General features: G+C 38.4%; 1 protein-coding gene across 1 annotated transcript in view; it reads right to left on the minus strand.

Moving 5' to 3' along the window:
* Positions 1–283: 283 nt before the first annotated feature.
* Positions 284–17,838, minus strand: part of RSBN1L (round spermatid basic protein 1 like) — a 98,623-nt gene continuing 81,068 nt past the window's right edge. The window contains exons 5-8 of the mRNA XM_003268192.4: positions 14,796–14,938; positions 9,975–10,142; positions 4,849–4,957; positions 284–4,765 (exon numbers count right to left, since the gene is read on the minus strand). Coding sequence (XP_003268240.1) covers positions 4,127–4,765; positions 4,849–4,957; positions 9,975–10,142; positions 14,796–14,938 — 1,059 coding nt within the window. The 3' untranslated portion in view covers positions 284–4,126. The remainder of the gene's footprint in view (positions 4,766–4,848; positions 4,958–9,974; positions 10,143–14,795; positions 14,939–17,838) is intronic.

A 17,838-nucleotide genomic window follows, 5' to 3' on the forward strand; every position in this document is an offset into this window, starting at 1 on the left:
TTCCCTTCCTGGGACAGAAATTGTTATGTCTAGTGGGACAAGAGAGGTATTTATCATACCATTCACAGCGCCCATACCTAGTTTAGTGACCTTAAGATAATCCTCAATATCTGTCTCTGTTGGCGTAAGTCAACTTTTGATAATTAGCTTTAAGAGTAAAAAAAATTTTCAAATTGGAATCAATTCAAGATTTTATGGTTTCTAACTGAAGACAGAAAAGAACTTTTAAAGTTGACAAGATTAAAAGTCAATTTTAAGAAAATAATTACAAAGGTAAAAAGACTGTGGTTATCAATTTTAGTATTTATTGAAAGATGGAAGACAAGGAAAGTATCTCTCAAACTCCAAAAACAAATGTTGCACCTTTGCTAAATGTAAAATGAATTTTGAGATATTTTTTACATGACAATGAACCTGTCCAAAAAATAATGCAAATTTACCCAAACGGTGCTAATTTATTATTTACAAAAATGCTCTTATCTGCCATAAGTATTTGGGAAAAAACTGTTTTACACTCAGGAACACCAATGAAATACCTTAACAACAACTTAAAAAATAAAATCTTCCCAACCCTCAATGACCACCACTCAAGAAAAGTTACAGAATGCATTAAAAATGAATACATGTGGAAACAAACATAATTATTTCCCACAAACATACACACACAGAAACAGGCACATGCACACACACATATACAGTGTTGTGCAAAATCAACTTAATGTTTATTTAAGGTCAACAGCCTTGGTGACAAGGAAGATAATGAATATGGCTTCAGTAAAGTTTGCAAGTAAATATCACAAATGTTAATTCTTTTGCTAGCTAACCAGCTAACCTGAGTATGGAATATGTATTATTTAGATAGCTAAAAGGTTATAAACAAAATGGAGGGGTAGGGAGGGTGAAGCACTATAGCAGATTCCACTGAGGTACCTTAGTTTTTATGTAAAGGTCTATATACCCATTTAATAACTTACATAACAATTCTTTATTCCATATAGTATATGACCATATAGAAACTATGTCTTCCGTACTTTATTGTTCTGGTCCAAGAAACCGGAAATAAAAGCAAAAAGCTTGTATTTAGATAAAGAACTGGAATGTACTAACTACAAAACCATTAATATAATGCAATATTAAAATAGAAAAGTTTTGCATGTAACGAAGGTAGTCAACAAGTTCTCAGGTTGTATCTGAAGAGGATTTGAAAATTATAACCCATAAGACAAGGAACGTAAGCATTATTGAAGGCAATAACAAGGCTGTACCTGCAAATCTTGAGCCCACTGATTTATACTTTACCTTCAGAGATGTATGCATTTTTTTTTTTTTTTTTTGAGACGGAGTCTCACTCTGTCGCCCAGGCTGGAGGGCAGTGGCACGATCTCGGCTCACTGCAACCTTCACCTCCCCAGTTCAAGCAATTCCTCTGCCTCAGCCTCCCGAGTAGCTGGGATTACAGGCGCACGCCACCACACCCAGCTAATTTTTTTTGTATTTTTAGTAGAGACGGGGTTTCACCATGTTGGCCAGACTGGTCTCAAACTCTTGACCTCGTGATCCACCCGCCTCGGCCTCCCTAAGTGCTGGGATTACAGGCGTGAGCCACTGTACCCGGCCAATGTATGCATTTTTAACACAATTAAATTTTCATATTATAGATAAGTCTGACTATAGGTTATACAGGAAACTATACCTAAAAGCAACCACTATGGTTGTTTTTAGATATGCCTTCCTTTAAGTTAAAAAGTTTAAGGCTCATATTTTGGAGGGATACCCTAAAGACATTTTCTCACAGTATGACCTCAATGCATCCATGTAGATATGCTACTGGAAAACTGGAAATAAAACACATCTCTTGTTAAATACATCATTCTTCAACTTTAAAGAGAAACAGAAAACCATTTTAACCACATCCCTTCTTATTTCTCAATACTGGTTTGTTAAGAACTTTTGTCACTCGAAAAGGTAGGTGCAAATCCATAAATTTAGCTTAAAACATTAAATAGGTGGGGAGCATGGTAAGACAATGACATATAAAACAAAACCCTTACTATCTTGATTTATACTTTCCCTATCCCATGAAACTTCCTCTGTTGCAAACACTGATTTCCTACAAACCATGAAGATTTCCTATATTTGCCTATCCTTTTATTAAACTAGAGGCCAAAACTGACATCATTGCTGCAATTAACTTTTACTTGTCCTGGTGAAATGCTTCTTCCTAAATGGCTTCGCCCTAACCAGAAATATAAGCAGTTTTGATGGTTACCATAAATTAAGCCAGAAATGGAAATATCAACAGTAACCCAAAAGGCAGCATAAAGAACCCCAATTGAAAGTCATCAACCAAAGTATGTGCCCAGAATAATACCAAAAACAAACAAAATAGATTTGCAATGAGCAGAGTTTCTTACAGCAACACATACATCAAAGACTTCTGTCTGACTTTTAATTACAATAGTGGAAGCAGTGTCAAATAGTGGGTCTATCATTAAAGAGATCTGTTTTACTCATCTTTAGTTAGGCACTGTCAATCTGTCTCCTACCTCAATTTAATTTCTAGAACTTCTTTTGAAAAGGAAGTACTCCAAGTTGTTTGCCTTGCTAGGGTTGGGAGGGGATCCTGAGAGAGATGAGGTACCACAAAGTATTTTGTTAGTTATATCTCTATATGGCAGTTGAGTCATTGTCATTGCCCTTATTTTAGTTCTATATTTGCCATATTTTTCTCCCATTCTGCAAGAAAAATGTAAAAGGATTTTAAATGCTCACAATTAAGCTTTCTGTAACTAAAGATTTTATACTTAGCTATTACTTAGTAAAGGTACTTACTAGTAAGAAAATTCTCTAAACTTCTTATCATCCCATACACAACAAAAAAAATCTATGGTAGGCTATGTAATCTGGCCACGTAACTTTATTAGTTAGAAGCCTTTGTTATCATTAACATACCTTGTTTCTCCCAACTTTCTAAAACTGTTTCTATTACCTAAACTGCTTTCTTAATAGTTTAATATAAAACTTTTTTCAATGTATTCCGGGGAGAAGGGCTAAGGAATTTCACATATTCATCTTATTCGGCAATTTAAGAAAATTATGCAATATATGATATATATATACACATTCACACACACACAGATGCACACTTTCTTAACTGAGTCTTGGTTGCTAAAAATGCCTGCACAGGCTGGGCACTGTGGCTCACGCCTGCAATCCCAGCACTTTGGGAGGCCAAGGTGGGTGGATCATGAGGTCAAGAGATCAAGGCCATCTTGGCCAACATGATGAAACCCCATCTCTACTAAAAATACAAAAATTAGCTGGGTGTCGTGGTGCGCGCCTGTAGTCCCAGCTACTCAGGAGGCTGAGGCAGGAGAATCACTTGAACCCAAGAGGCAAATGTTGCAGTGAGCCGAGATCGCGCCACTGAACTCCAGCCTGGTGACAGAATGAAACTCCGTATCAAAAAAAAAAAAAAAAAAAAAAGCCTGCATAGTGTGGGGAACTTAAATATTTACTAGATTTGAATTACGTACATTTGCACTACAATACCACACTAAATGGATATACCAGCAGAGAATCATATCAAACAAATGACTTAAATGAATTGTCAGTGTGTCTTTACAGACTCAACAGAAAACATATTTCTTAATATGAACCTTTATTAAGTGGCTCACATTTCAGTATAAATCACACTAAAAAGATATTTAAAAGCTATTTACACTACAGTGCTGACACATTTAAAATGAAAAAAAGGATATAAATAAGCTCTATGGAAAAGCTTTAAATTGTTGAAAAAGAATTCTGGCTCATATTACAAAATATATATATATTTATATATATATATGTTAATGTCAGCTCTATTCTAAAACCTAAAATTCCAACGTAAATGATTTTTTTTTTAAAGACTTCTTTATGTTTAAACCTGCAATGTTTACAGTGCATCTGGCCCTAAGTGCTTAATACTTCACAGTTATGGACAGGCACTGAGGAATGTTACAAAGCTACATAAACTATGTTTTGTAACAGACATAGGAGCAAGTCCTTGGCTTGCTTTCAGAATTCATGAATCTTTATTACATTATTAAATTTTTTAAAAAAAGGATTTTAGATGGTATATGCAAATTTAGCACAAAATGTCATCGTCTTTTTTATCTTGATTTGAATGTGCTGAACTGTGTTGCCTTGTATCAGCTAGACTTAGATTTCCAGGGCACAATTCTTCCTTTAAATCTTTGTTGCTATTTTCAAATTTAGAATCCATGTCAATCTTAAATTCTGTAAATTGAACATGATCCAATTTTGCTTTAACATTCTTGCCATCCATATTATTCAGTGCTCTAGTCTTTTCAGGAATATTAACATTCACAGGTTCTTCCTTGATTCTTACAGATGCAATAGGTTCATGTTTAACCTGCTGTAATTCATATTTAGAATGAAGTTTATCTGAAAAAACAGAATCCAAGGAGGCTTTGCTTACAGCACAAATCATGTTGTCAGTGTGAGGTCCAAGAACAGATGATGTGGAATCTGATGATGTGCCTGTTTCATGAGTAGCTGTATTCTGAGAAGTGTCCTCCTCTGAGTGATATAATTTGAGCCGAATATGCCATGCTAAACTGCATACAGCTGAAACTGTCTTGAACTGATGAACAACATTCCTTGGAATAAAATAAATGTCATTATCATATAGCTGAATCCTGGCATAGCGAATGCCTTCCCTCCTCAGTTGATTCAGTTTTGCATCATCAACCCATTGGACACACTAAAAAATAATAAAACAAGAAATACAAATAAGTCTCTTCACAATAAAAACTAAACCAAAGACAGTAAGTGTATTAAAAATACCTGGGACAGTGGAGGTTCATGTAAATCTAACTGCATTCGTTGAACTACTTCTAAGAAATCTTCAGCATGAAAACAAATTACATCTTTGGTTATACGGGGTTGATCGGGCCTAAAAAAGAAAATGAGATAACAAGAATCTGCCATAAATGCTTCACTCTTTTGAGTCCTTATTAAACTCAAAGCAAAAATAATTTATGGTCAATACCATAGTACTGTCCCCTTAATAAAGTTAAACTGTTAATTGGACATTTCACATATTTAAAGAAAGGGCCAACATCGTGACTTCCAACCTAGACACAGATTAAAACCTGACTTCATTTTTATATAAATATTTGTCACAAGAGTTTGGAAAACTGAAATGATCTGAATTGGTAAATTATACAAACCAAGAAAATTAAGTGTTCTATCTGAAGAATAAGATCAATGCTTCATAAATTTAAGTGCTAAAGTTGAAAACACTACATAAAAATTAGAAGTAAATATGAGGAAAAGGGAGTATTTTCTTTCCATAGAAGATACATATAACTATACTGATGCATAAAACTCTTAAATAACTTTATAAATTAAGAGACTTCATTAGAAAGGTACTAATAAACTTGGTGTTTGCTGAGGTTACTCATGCCTTTAAATATAATTCTAAAAAATTCTCAAATTCTTCAATTAATTAGGAATATATAAATACATTTTTACAGAGATGCTAAAAAAGGGATTTTGGAATAAAATTCCAAACAACATAAAGAAAATCATATGAAGGCAAATCATAACTAAATTTCTAAAAACCAGTGATAAAAGAGAAAATCTGAGAATCATGTAATACATTATATACAGAGAAAGAAGGATAAGAATGATCATAGACTTATGAAAGACAATGCAAGCCTGAAGAGAATGGACTACTTTTAAAGTATTAGAAGAAAAAGTCAATCTAGAATTCTGTATCCACCAAAAATATCCTCCAAAAATGGGAATTAAAAACATGTTCAAATAAAAGCTGAGAGAATCTGTCACCGGGAAAACAGCATAACAAAGACTGCTAAAGGAATTTCTTCAGGCTGAAGGAAAATGATACTTAAATGAAAATGTGGATCTATGAAAAGGAATGTACAGCACACCTAATGATAAATATGAAAGAGGTTTTATTCTCATTTAAAGAGATCTCTTTAGAAATGATTCTTTAAGGCAAAATAACATACATCATGTGGTTTATAGCATATGTACAAGTAAAATACATGACAATTAGCACAAAGGCCAGAAATGTGAGGGGGGAGGGAATAAATGGAAGTATACTATTGAAAGGTTCTTACGCATTACACAAAGAAGTCTCATATTATTTGAAGGTAGATTGTGGTAAGTTGACAACAATGAAATAAAAAAAAAACCCCACAGAGCTACAAGCTACTAACCAAATCATGGAGGTAAAATGGAATGCTTAAAAACGACAAGAAAAAGGGAAACAAAAGAATAAAGAATAAACAAGCAAATTGGAAAAAGCAAGATCATAAATTTAAAACCAAATTTACTAATATTTCTATTAAATATAAATAATCTAAATACTCCAATTAAAAGACAGAGATTGTCACTGGGTTAAAAAAAAGTAAGACCCAACTATATGATATCTATCTACATGTAACAATAATATATACAGATAAGTTAAAAGAAAAATGAATGGGAAAAGATACAGCATGTAAATACAAATCATAAGAAGGCTGAATTGGCTATATTAACAAAGTTTCAGGACAAGGAATATTACCAAGGATAAAAAGGGCACTTTATAATGAAAAAAGCGGTCAATTCATCAAGAATAACAATCCTAAATGTGTACCTGTCTAAGAACATAGCTTCAAACTATATGGAACGACCTTCAAAACACTATGCTAAGTGAAAGAAGCTAATCACAAAAGACCAAGTTATGTGATTCCATTTATATTAGATGTTAAGGATACACATATACCTATAGACAGAAAGTAAATTAGTGCTTGCCTAGGGCTGGGAGGATGGAGAATGGAGGATTGGGGAGGTGATGGCTAAAAGGTGTAGTTCCTTTTTGAGGTGATGAAAATGTTCTATCATTTTGGTGGTGGTTGCACAACTCTGTGAATATACTAAAAACTATTCAACTGTACACTTTAAAGGGGTGAATTGTATGATATGTGATCATGGCTTGATAAAGCTGTCACAAAAGAAAAAATAGAGCAAAAACTAGAAAAACTGACAGGAAAAATAGGCAAATCCAATATTAAAGTTGCAAATTAACAAGTAGACAAAAATAAGTGAGAATATAAAAGAAGTGAACCACATTCACTATCAACAAAGTTGACTTAATTGTTCTTAATTTATAGAGCACTACATCCCAAACAGAAAAATACACTTTTTTTTTTTTTGAGACAGAGTCTCACGTCAATCGCCCAGGCTGGAGTGCAGTGGTGCAATCTTAGCTCACTGCAACCTTCACCTCCTAGGTTGAAGCGATTCTTGTGCCTCAGCCTCCCGAGGAGATGGGATTACATGCGTGCGCCACCACACCCAGCTAATTTTTGTATTTTTCATACAGATGGGGTTTCACCATGTTGCCCAGGCTGGTCTGGAACTCCTGACCTCAGGTGATCCGCCCACCTTGGCCTCCCAAAATGCTGAGATTACAGTTGTTAGCCACCGCACCTAGCCAAAATACACATTTTTTAAAGTGGACATATAAAAATTCATCAAGATGGTCCATAAAACAAACCCCAAGAAATTTAGAAGCACTAAAATCATACAGAATATGTTCCCTGACCACAAGAAATTAAATTAGAAATGAAAAACACCAAAACAAAAATCTGGAAAAAAAATCCTCAAATAATGGAAACTAAACAACACTTCTCCATAACCCGTGGGTCAAAAAATAAATCAAACAGGAATTAGAGATATCCTGAACTGAAATGAAAATGCAATAGCAAAATTTGTGAAATACAGCATGATCTCGGCTCACTGCAACCTCCACCTCCCAGGTTCAAGCAATTCTTGTGCCTCAGCCTCCCAAATAGCTGGCGTTATAAGCATGCATGCCCAGCTAATTTTTGTATTTTTAGGAGAGGCAAGGTTTCACCATGTTGGCCAGGCTGGTCCTGAACTCCTAACTTCAAGTGATCTACCTGCCTCGGCCTCCAAAAGTGCTGGGATTACTGGCATGAGCCACTGCACCTGGCCTGTTTCTACTTTTTTAAAAAAATTAAACTGCTCTAATAAGGCCAGGTGCAGTGTTTCGCACCTGTAATCCTAGCACTTCGAGATCCCAGCCTGGGCAACAGAGCAAGACCTTGTCTCTACAAAAAATTTTAAAATAGGCCAACTCTGGACACACTGCCTATGAGTTAGTCCTGCTCTGCAAGGAACAGTAATAAAAATAAACAGAATGTAAAAATAAATAAATATTCACTGGATGTGGTGGTGTGTGGCTGTAGTCCTAGCTACTCAGGAGGCTGAGGCAGGAGGCTTGCTTGAGCCTGGGTGGTCAAGGCTGCTGTGAGCCATGACAGCACCACTGAACTATAGCCTGGGCAACAGAGTGAGGCCCTATCTCTTAAAGAAAAAAAAATTTTTTTTAAATGGCTCTAATAAGCAAAATAGCATATTCCAACTCACATTTCATACCCAAACAATACTCGATTTTGGAAAACAAAAATCTAAGCAAGCAAAATTATTACTTTTTTTTTTTTGGTGGCGGGACGGAGTTTTGCTCTTGTCGCCCCAGGCTGAAGTGCAGTGGCACGATCTCGGCTCACTGCAACCTCTGCCTCCTGGGTTCAAGCAATTCTCCTGCCTCAGCCTCCTGAGTAGCTAGGATTACAGGCACGTGCCACCACGCCCGGCTAATTTTTGTGTATGTGTGTATTTTTAGTAGAGATGGGGTTTTACCATGTTGGTCAGGCTTGTGTTGAATTCCTGACCTCCTGATCTGCCCACCTCAGCCTCCGAAAGTGCTGGGATTACAGTTGTGAGCCACCGCACCTGGCCCCAGCTAATTTTTGTATTTTTAATAGAGACGAGGTTTCACCATGTTGTCCAGGCTGGTCTCGAACTCCTGACCTCAGGTGATCCCACCCACTTCAGCCTCCCAAAGTGCTGGAATTACAGGCGTGAGTCATCACACCCAGCCGCAAAATTACAATAACTTTGCTTTATATGTTTTATCAATGTAATACATGAAAGTTATTTAATGGATGAGATGACACCTCAAGTATATTAAAAAGAATAATCTATTTTTTAATCTGTCAAAATATTCAAAGTGAAACTGGTAAGCAAAGCTGGAAAAAAAAAGAATACAGAAAAGCAAATACATAATAAAGAGAAACCAAACCTCAGAAAGGGTACAGCAAAGCAGGAGAAAGAAAAAACAAAAGAGTATGGAATCAGATTGAAATCAGTCTCAGCTCTACCATTTATTAATTATATGACTGTAAGAAAATTATTTGACAGCCCTGAGCCTCAGTTTCCTTATGTGATAAATATGCAGCAAAAAGCAGTTGAGAAAAATTAAACGACATTTGTAAACAGGCATACAGTATCCACCAGGTAAGCCTTAGCTTTTCTTTTACCTTAATTTTTTTCACATCTAGTCACTTAGAACATGAAATTAATTATTTCAGTTAATCCAAATGGTGAAACCTAGATTCTAGCAATTTATTAGTTTTTGTTTTTGTTTTAGATGGAGTCTTGCTCTGTCACCCAGGCTGGAGTGCAGTGGCGCGATCTCGGCTCACTGCACCCTCGGCCTCCCGGGTTCAAGCAATTCTCCTGCCTCAGCCTCCCAAGTAGCTGGGACTACAGGCATGCGCCACCATGCCTGGCTAACTTTTGTATTTTTAGTAGAGATGGGGTTTCACCATATTGGCCAGGCTGGTCTTGATCTCCTGACCTTGTGATCCACCCACCTCGACCTCCCAAAGTGCTGGGATTGCAGGTGTGAGCCACCCCGCCCGGCCAGATTCTAGCAATTTAAGATCTTTAGTACAATTATACAATGAAGATATCCAAATACAGGTAAAAAATGAAACTTTTTTCCCACAGTAAGGAGGAATTACTAAGATTTTCCAAGAAAAATTGTAGAAGCCAAGAAATTCTTTCATTAAAATAGCAGTAGTTATATATACCACTCTCCACAGTGCACAGCCTTCAGCACTCCAACAGCAGCTGTAGTCTGTCGTTCAAAACCTTGTCCTATATGATCTGCATGAGCTCTTGTCCTGTCTTCAAAGAGCATCTCACGGGGCTCACTTGTTCGAGGTAGGTACTGAAGATTTTTTATTTCATTGGTAGTTCTATTTTTTTAAAAAAAGAAAATTACATTTATATAGTGATAATTGCCATCAAACATTCAATAATCACATAATTCAGACAAAAATATATGAAATCTGCTCTCAAATCAAATTCTATCTTTAAAATGAACACAAACAAAAACACAAATACGATACCCTCATTTTTCTAATATACCTTCACAAAATGAACAGTTGTAAGGAAATACATGGATAAAAAATTAAATTACAAATGGTGTTGTTTACCCAAGTTTCCCTATACACAGAATCTTTACCTGGGGTTTGGGTACCATGCCCCCACTCAGATCTCTTGGGTAGATCTATCACAAGATAGATAGATATATATCTGAAACAAATGGGTAACTTTTAAAAATGCATTAATTCAATATTGATAGGACACATACTATGTGCTAGGTACTATCTAGGAACTGGGGCCAGTGAATGAGACAATAGCAAATAAGACAGAAGAGGACCCCACTCTTGTGGGAGTTTATAGTCTGTCTAGTGAGGGAAGGATCAAAAAATAGATTTAGCAATAAAACACCTAGCAATAAGTGCTTCCACAAAACATGCTTGGTTTATTGGAGGTAGAAAGGAAAACCTTAGCTCTGTCTTGGAAGACAGCCATTTCCCACTGGCCCTCTCCTCCACCACTTTCCTTCTAGAATGCATATACACGCAGAAGTTGCTGCCTACTTAGCCTCACTCATTGCAGAAACCTCTCCAGTTTTGCTGCAGGCAAGGAAAAGGGTGAGAAGAATTATTTCTTTGGCAGAGAGTCATCATTTTATTTATCTTCCTCTACAGTTTTTGTTTCTTCCAGATGCAACTCTGTATTACCCCCATAATTGTCTCCTCTCATCCTTGTCTATCTTCCAAGGGATCACCCTTCCTTACTGGTTCTCTACTTTCCCACCCTTAATCTCTATTATTTAACTACTCTGTGTGCACCCCTGCATTACAGTCTTATTACACATATACATAATAATGGTTTTTTTTTTTTTTTTGGTTCTTTGTGATTAATGTTCTACATGTGTCAGAATGCCAGATGGTATTGCTTCCTCTGGAAACCTAACAGGTTCTCAAACCCACAAATTTAGCTGCATAAATACCACATTCTGATGAATTAAGACTATACTGCACTTGACACAATGCCTGACACTTGTTTTTGTTAGACTATTATTATCGTATATACCGTGGGTTGTATACCCTGAAGTGAATGGAAGTTGCTCAAGGTAGTGGTGAACCCCCTTAAAGTACATCTAAAAGTTTGTATTTATCTGCATTGTTCTGAGAAGAGAATTTCAGATTCTCAAAATGACCCATACATTCTAAAAAAAGAAAAAAAAATTAAGAATCACTGAGGAGGCCGGACACAGTGGCTCACGCTTGTAATCCTAGCACTTTGGGAGGCCGAGGCAGGTGGATCACCTGAGGTCAGGAGTTTGAGACCAGCCTGGCCAAAACGGCGAAATCCCGTCTCTATTAAAAATACAAAAATGAGCTGGGAATGGTGGTGCACGCCTTTAATCCCAGCTACTGAGGAGGCTGAGGCAGGAGAATCACTTGAACCCAGGAGGCAGAGGTTGCAGTGAGCCGAGATTGTGCCACTGCACTCCAGCCTGGGTGACAGAGCTAGACTCTATCTCAAAAAAAAAAAAAAAAAAAAGAATCACTGAAGAACACATCAATTTTATCATTTATTACTAACTTACAAATTAACCTGTAAAATTTTATTCATCCAATATTAAGCACCAGACACTGTGTTTAGGTGCTAGAGACACCTTAGTAACAAACCAAACAAAGTCCCTGCCATCATGCAACCCAGAGTTTACTCAATGACTTTTTCCCCATTTTCTTTTTAACTTAATAATCACTGTAACCGGTAAAACCATCTTTAGGTATCTAAAAAGTTATAATCAGGATGGGCATGGTGGCTCACGCCTATGCACTTTGGGTGGCCAAGGCAGGAGGATCACGAGATCAAGAGATCAAGACCATCCTGGCCAACATGGTGAAACCCCATCTCTACTGCAAATACAAAAATTAGCCAGGTGTGGTGGTGTGCCCCTGTAGTCCCAGCTACTCGGGAGGCTGAGGCAGGAGAATCGCTTGAACCTGGGAGGTGGAAGTTGCAGTGAGCCGAGATTGCACCACTGCACTCCAGCCTGGCGACAGAGCAAGACTCAGTCTCAAAAACAAACAAACAAAACAAAACAAAACAAAAGGCTATAATCTCTCCTAGCATCATCTCCACCCATTCCAATCGACGTTAACCTAATGTACATTTTCTCCACGCTTTTCTCTGTGCTCACATAAATACACAATCACACACAGGAGGGTTTTGTTATTTCTTTGGATAAGAACAAAATCATATTAGATACATTACTCTACATTTGGCTGTTTTCAAGTGTCATGAATATCCATCCAGATCAAGACATTTTTTAAAACTTTATTTTAGCTATTTCACCATTTTTTTTTTTTTTTTTTAAGAGATAGGGTCTGGTTCTGTCACCCAGGCTGGAGTGCAGTGATTTACTCATAGCTTACTGCAGCCTCAAACTCCTGGGCTCAAGCACTCCTTGACTCAGCCTTCCGAGTAGCTAGGGCTACAGGCATGTAACACCACATTGGCTAAATTTTTTAATTTGTTTTGTAGAGGCGGCATCTCACTATGTTGCTCAGGCTGGTCCCAAACTCTTGAGATTCAAGTTATCCTCCCACCTCGGCCACCCAAAGTGCTAGGATTACATGAAAGAGCCACTGCATCTGGCGTATTTCACTATACTCTTTTTTTTTTTTTTTTTTTTTGAAACAGAGTCTCGCTCTATCGGCCAGGCTGGAGTGCAGTGAAGCGATCTGGGCTCACTGCAACCTCTATCTCCCAGGCTCAAGCAATTCTCCTGCCTCAGCCTCCTGAACAGCTGGGATTACAGGCATGTCCCACCACGCTGAGCTAATTGTTCTATTTTTAGCAGAGACGGGGTTTCCTCATGTTGGCCAGGCTGATCTTCAAACTCCTGACTTCAGGTAGTCTGCCCGCCTCAGCCTCCCAAAGTGCTGGGATTACAGGCGTGAGCCACTGCACCTGGCCTAACTATACTCTTGAATAAGAATGTATGAAATCTATTCAACCATTCCCCTACTGACAGGCATTCAGACCATTTGAAAATGTTTTTCTTACCACAAATTTATTTACCTTTCGTGTTTTTATTTCTTGGGATTCCCAAAAGTAGGAGTGCTAGATCAAAGAGTTTTATGTTAAATTTTATGATCTATTGCCTGATTACTTTCACAAAATTACAGCAGCTCATCCTCCAGGCAACAATAGATAAAAAATTGTTTCTTCACATACCTACCAGCCTATAATATTAATGCTATATTCATAATTTCTGCCAATATAATGAATAAAAATATCTCATAGTTCTTTTAAAATAAACTTAACTGCCTGAGGTTATTTTTCTACTGGGTTGTTTACACTTGAGAATGCTCTTTGTACATTAACTTTGGTCTGTCATGAGTTCCAAATGTTTTAGTCCAGTCTATCATAATTTTGAACTTCATTGTTGATGTCGCTTCCCCCCCAAATACTATTGCCACTGCATTGTTTGGTCTTGCTTAGGAAGGTCTCCTCCAGGCTTAAACAATTTTATTCTAATATTTTAACTGTTTTATCTGTGATGCTTAATTCTCTAATTTACTTCTTGTATAAGGTAAGGCCTCTGCCTCTGTTTTTATGAGAGCCAAATATGCCAGCATTATTCATTAAATACATCTTCCTCTTCCCACTTATCTCATATATTAAGTTCCCAATATACTTAGATCTATTTCTGGACTCCTATTCCAATGATCTATTTGAACTTCATAATAATTTTTAATATCCTGTATCATAAGCTCCCTCTAATCTTCTCTTTCACTGAAAAGTTTACTTCCTTATGAATTTTAAAATAATTTTATCTAGGACTGGAAGTGTTAGTCCAATTGAAATGCAGAAAATTTTAAAGAACTATCATTTTTATCCAATCCAGAACACAGTAGGGCTTTCCATTTGTTCTGATTTTATTTTATATCCTCCACAAAACATTTTAGTCTTCTTAGTACAGGTTCTGAATATTATTCTAAAATAGTTTATATCTTATGACATTTTTTCCATTCATCATTACAATTGCTTGTCATTTGCCTACATTTCTCATGCCTTATTTACATTTTAGGTTTTACAACAAATTATATTAGCACGTATCGCTATTTTTAAATTTATATTCCAATTATGCTCTAAACTTTGCCTTCCTCCAATTTTTTTTTTTTTTTTTTTTTTTGAGACAGAGTCTCGCTCTGTCGCCCAGGCTGGAGTGCAGTGGTGCAATCTCGGTTCACTCCGCCTCCCGGGTTTGCACCATTCTCCTGTCTCAGCCTCTCCAAGTAGCTGGGACTACAGGCACCCGCCACCATGCCCGGCTAATTTTTTTGTATTTTTAGTAGAGACAGGGTTTCACCGTGGTCTCGATCTCCTGACCTCGTGATCCACCCGCCTCGGCCTCCCAAAGTGCTGGGATTACAAGCGTGAGCCACCACGCCCAGCCTCCTCCCATTTTCAACTACCATCCACACCCCAACATACAAACACTCATCTCCTCCAATAAAAATGTGTATACAACATACCTTTTCCTTTTGAAAGGTGACTTTGGCATATCAGCCACAGGGATCATTTGTTCTCCTGGACGAACCCACATGATGGGACCATCATCACTATCTTTTCGATTCTGTAATTTTAGACTAGATAGCGTCCCCCATGGCAGTGTACACTGGAGACAAATAATTATGTAGATTGTAATTATTTTCAAAATGTATCTTCAAGTGTATGTTAATAATAATATTGTTCCCCTGACAAACACACTTTCACACACAGCTTTATACTTAAGCACTTGAAATACATAATATTGAATATATCCCTATATATTGATATACTTTGCTTCAAAAAATTGTTTCAAACACACCAAGAAAATAATTATGCTTGGATGGTTCTGTCCCCCCTACCCTGCTAGAGATATGATCACTATATTCATCGTTTGTTATTCTTCCTTCTACCATATAAATCATATGATGTTAACAGACTAAATAAGCAAGTGCTCTCATAAGAATCTATAAAAATGAACAATTAAATTTGAGTTTAAAAACTGGATACCTCTTTGATTAATGATAATTAAAAACAAAACAAAAAAACAAAATCAAAACATATTTCTGTTTAGTAGTTTCTTGAAGAGGTTGTTGGCTTAAACCAGAGATTAAAGTATTTTAAAATGAAAGAACAAGGCTGGGCACACTGGCTCACGCCTGTAATCCCAGCACTTTGGGAGGCCGAAGCGGGCGGATCACGAGGTCAAGATATTGAGACCATCCTGGCCAACATGGTGAAACCCCGTCTCTACAAAATACAAAAATTAGCTGGGCGTGGTGGCGCCCACCTGTAGTCCCAGCTACTCAGGAGGCTGAGGCAGGAGAATCGCTTGAACCTGGGAGGTGGAGGTTGCAGTAAGGCGAGATCATGCCACTGCACTCCAGCCTGGTGATAGAACAAGACTCCAAAGAATGAAAGGAGAGGAAGGGGGGAGGGAGAAGGGGGGAGGGAGAGGGGTGAGGGGGGAGAGGAGGGGAGGGGAGAGGGAGAAGGGGGAGGGGGGAGAGGAGAAGAGGGGAGGGGAGGGGAGAGGAGAGGACAGGAGAGGGGAGGACAGGAGGGGAGAGGAGAGGAGGCGAGGCGAGGCCAGGCCAGGCCAGGCGAGACGAGACGAGACGAGACGAGACGAGACGAGACGAGACGAGACGAGACGAGACGAGACGAGACGAGACAGACGAGATGAGAGACAGAGGGGAACGGGAAGAGAAAAGAGAAGACAGTGGCCAGGCACGGTGGCTCACGCCTGTAATCCCAACACTTTGGGAGGCTGAGGCAGGCAGATCACCTGAGCTCAGGAGTTTGACACCAGACTGGGCAACATGGTGAAACCTCGTCTCTATTAAAAATACAAAAAATCAGCCTAGCATGGTAGTGTGTGTCTGTAATCCCAGCTACTCGAAAGGCTGAGGCATGAGAATCGCTTGAACCTGGGAGGCAGAGGTTGCAGTGAGCCGAGATCGCACCACTGCCCTCTAGCCTGGATGACACAGCGAGACTCCATCTGAAACCAAAAAAAAAAAAAAAGAGGGAAGAAGGAAACTGAGGGCCACTGTCCATGGAATGTTGAGAACAAAATAAAAAAAAAAAAAATTTCACCACACACCCCCTTTTCAAAAAGGCTTGTCAAATTTCTTTAGAAACAATGCATTTAGATTGGGTGCGGATAGCTCACGTCTGTAATCACAGCACTCTGGGAGGCTTAAGCAGGAGGACTGCTTGAGCCCAGGACTTCAAAACTAGCCTGGGCAACATAGCAGGACCCCGTTGAAAGAAAGGAAGGGAAAGGGAAAGGGAAACGGAAAGGGAAAGGGAAAGGGAAAAAGGGAAAGGACAAGGGAAGGGGAAGGGGAAGAGGAAGGGGAAAGAAAAGAAAGGAAAGGAGAAATAATGCATTTAGTTCATGTGCTTTGAGAATTAAATTTGAAGCAACCATTTAAATAATATTTGGTAATTTTTAAATATAATTCAATAATAAATGCAACCTAATTCCATGATGTAACTACTAGAGAGAAGTAGAAAAGGAACAAAAAGTTTAAAAGGAAAAGAGAAAAAGGAATGGAACAAGGTTAAAGAGAAAGGGAAGAAAAAGATGTATGTACATATAGGGTAAAAACACCAAGCAAATAGAAGTAATAAAAGAAGAGATGTCCTATAGATTATGTGGTATTAGAAATCTGGTCACATTCCACAGCTTACCTGGACCCTGAATTTCAGTGTAGATTTGCACTGACCTTTGAGTTACTGATTAAATAATTAACCTAACTACACAGCTCAGAGATTCCTCTCTCAGTGGGATAGCCCCAGCACCTCACAATAAGAAATACTTTCTGAAAATGAAGAGGCTTTAAAAAAAAAAAAAAAAAGGAATCTGGCTACAAATTATTTAAAGGGGCCTGTGGGGGTGGGCACAGTGGCTCACACCTGTAATCTCAGCACTTTGGGAGGCCAAGACAGGAGGATCACTTGAGTCTAAGAGTTCAAGACCAGCCTGAGCGACATGGTGAAACCCCATTTCCACAAAAAATACAAAAGTTAGGGCCGGGCGCGGTGGCTCACGCCTGTAATCCCAGCACTTTGGGAGGCTGAGGCGGGCGGATCACGAGGTCAGGAGATCAAGACCATCCTGGCTAACACAGTGAAACCCCGTCTCTACTAAAAATACAAAAAAAAATTAGCCGGGCGAGGTGGCGGGCACCTGTAGTCCCAGCTACTCGGGAGGCTGAGGCAGGAGAATGGTGTGAACCCCAGAGGGCGGAGCCTGCAGTGAGCCGAGATCACGCCACCGCACTCCAGCCTGGGTGACAGCGAGACTCTGTCTCAAAAAAAAAAAAAAACAAAAGGTAGCTAGGCATGGTGGCATGTGCCTGTAGTCCGAGGTACTTGGGAGGCTGAGGTAGGAGGATCATCCAAGCCCACGGAGGTCAGGGCTCCACATTACACCACTACACTCCAGCCTGGGCACAGAGTGAGACTGTCTCAAAAAAATAAATTAAATAAAGGGGCCTTTGGCTACATTGTCTAAACATG

This window comes from Nomascus leucogenys, chromosome 13, assembly GCF_006542625.1.
Source record: "Nomascus leucogenys isolate Asia chromosome 13, Asia_NLE_v1, whole genome shotgun sequence".
Taxonomy (NCBI): domain Eukaryota; kingdom Metazoa; phylum Chordata; class Mammalia; order Primates; family Hylobatidae; genus Nomascus; species Nomascus leucogenys.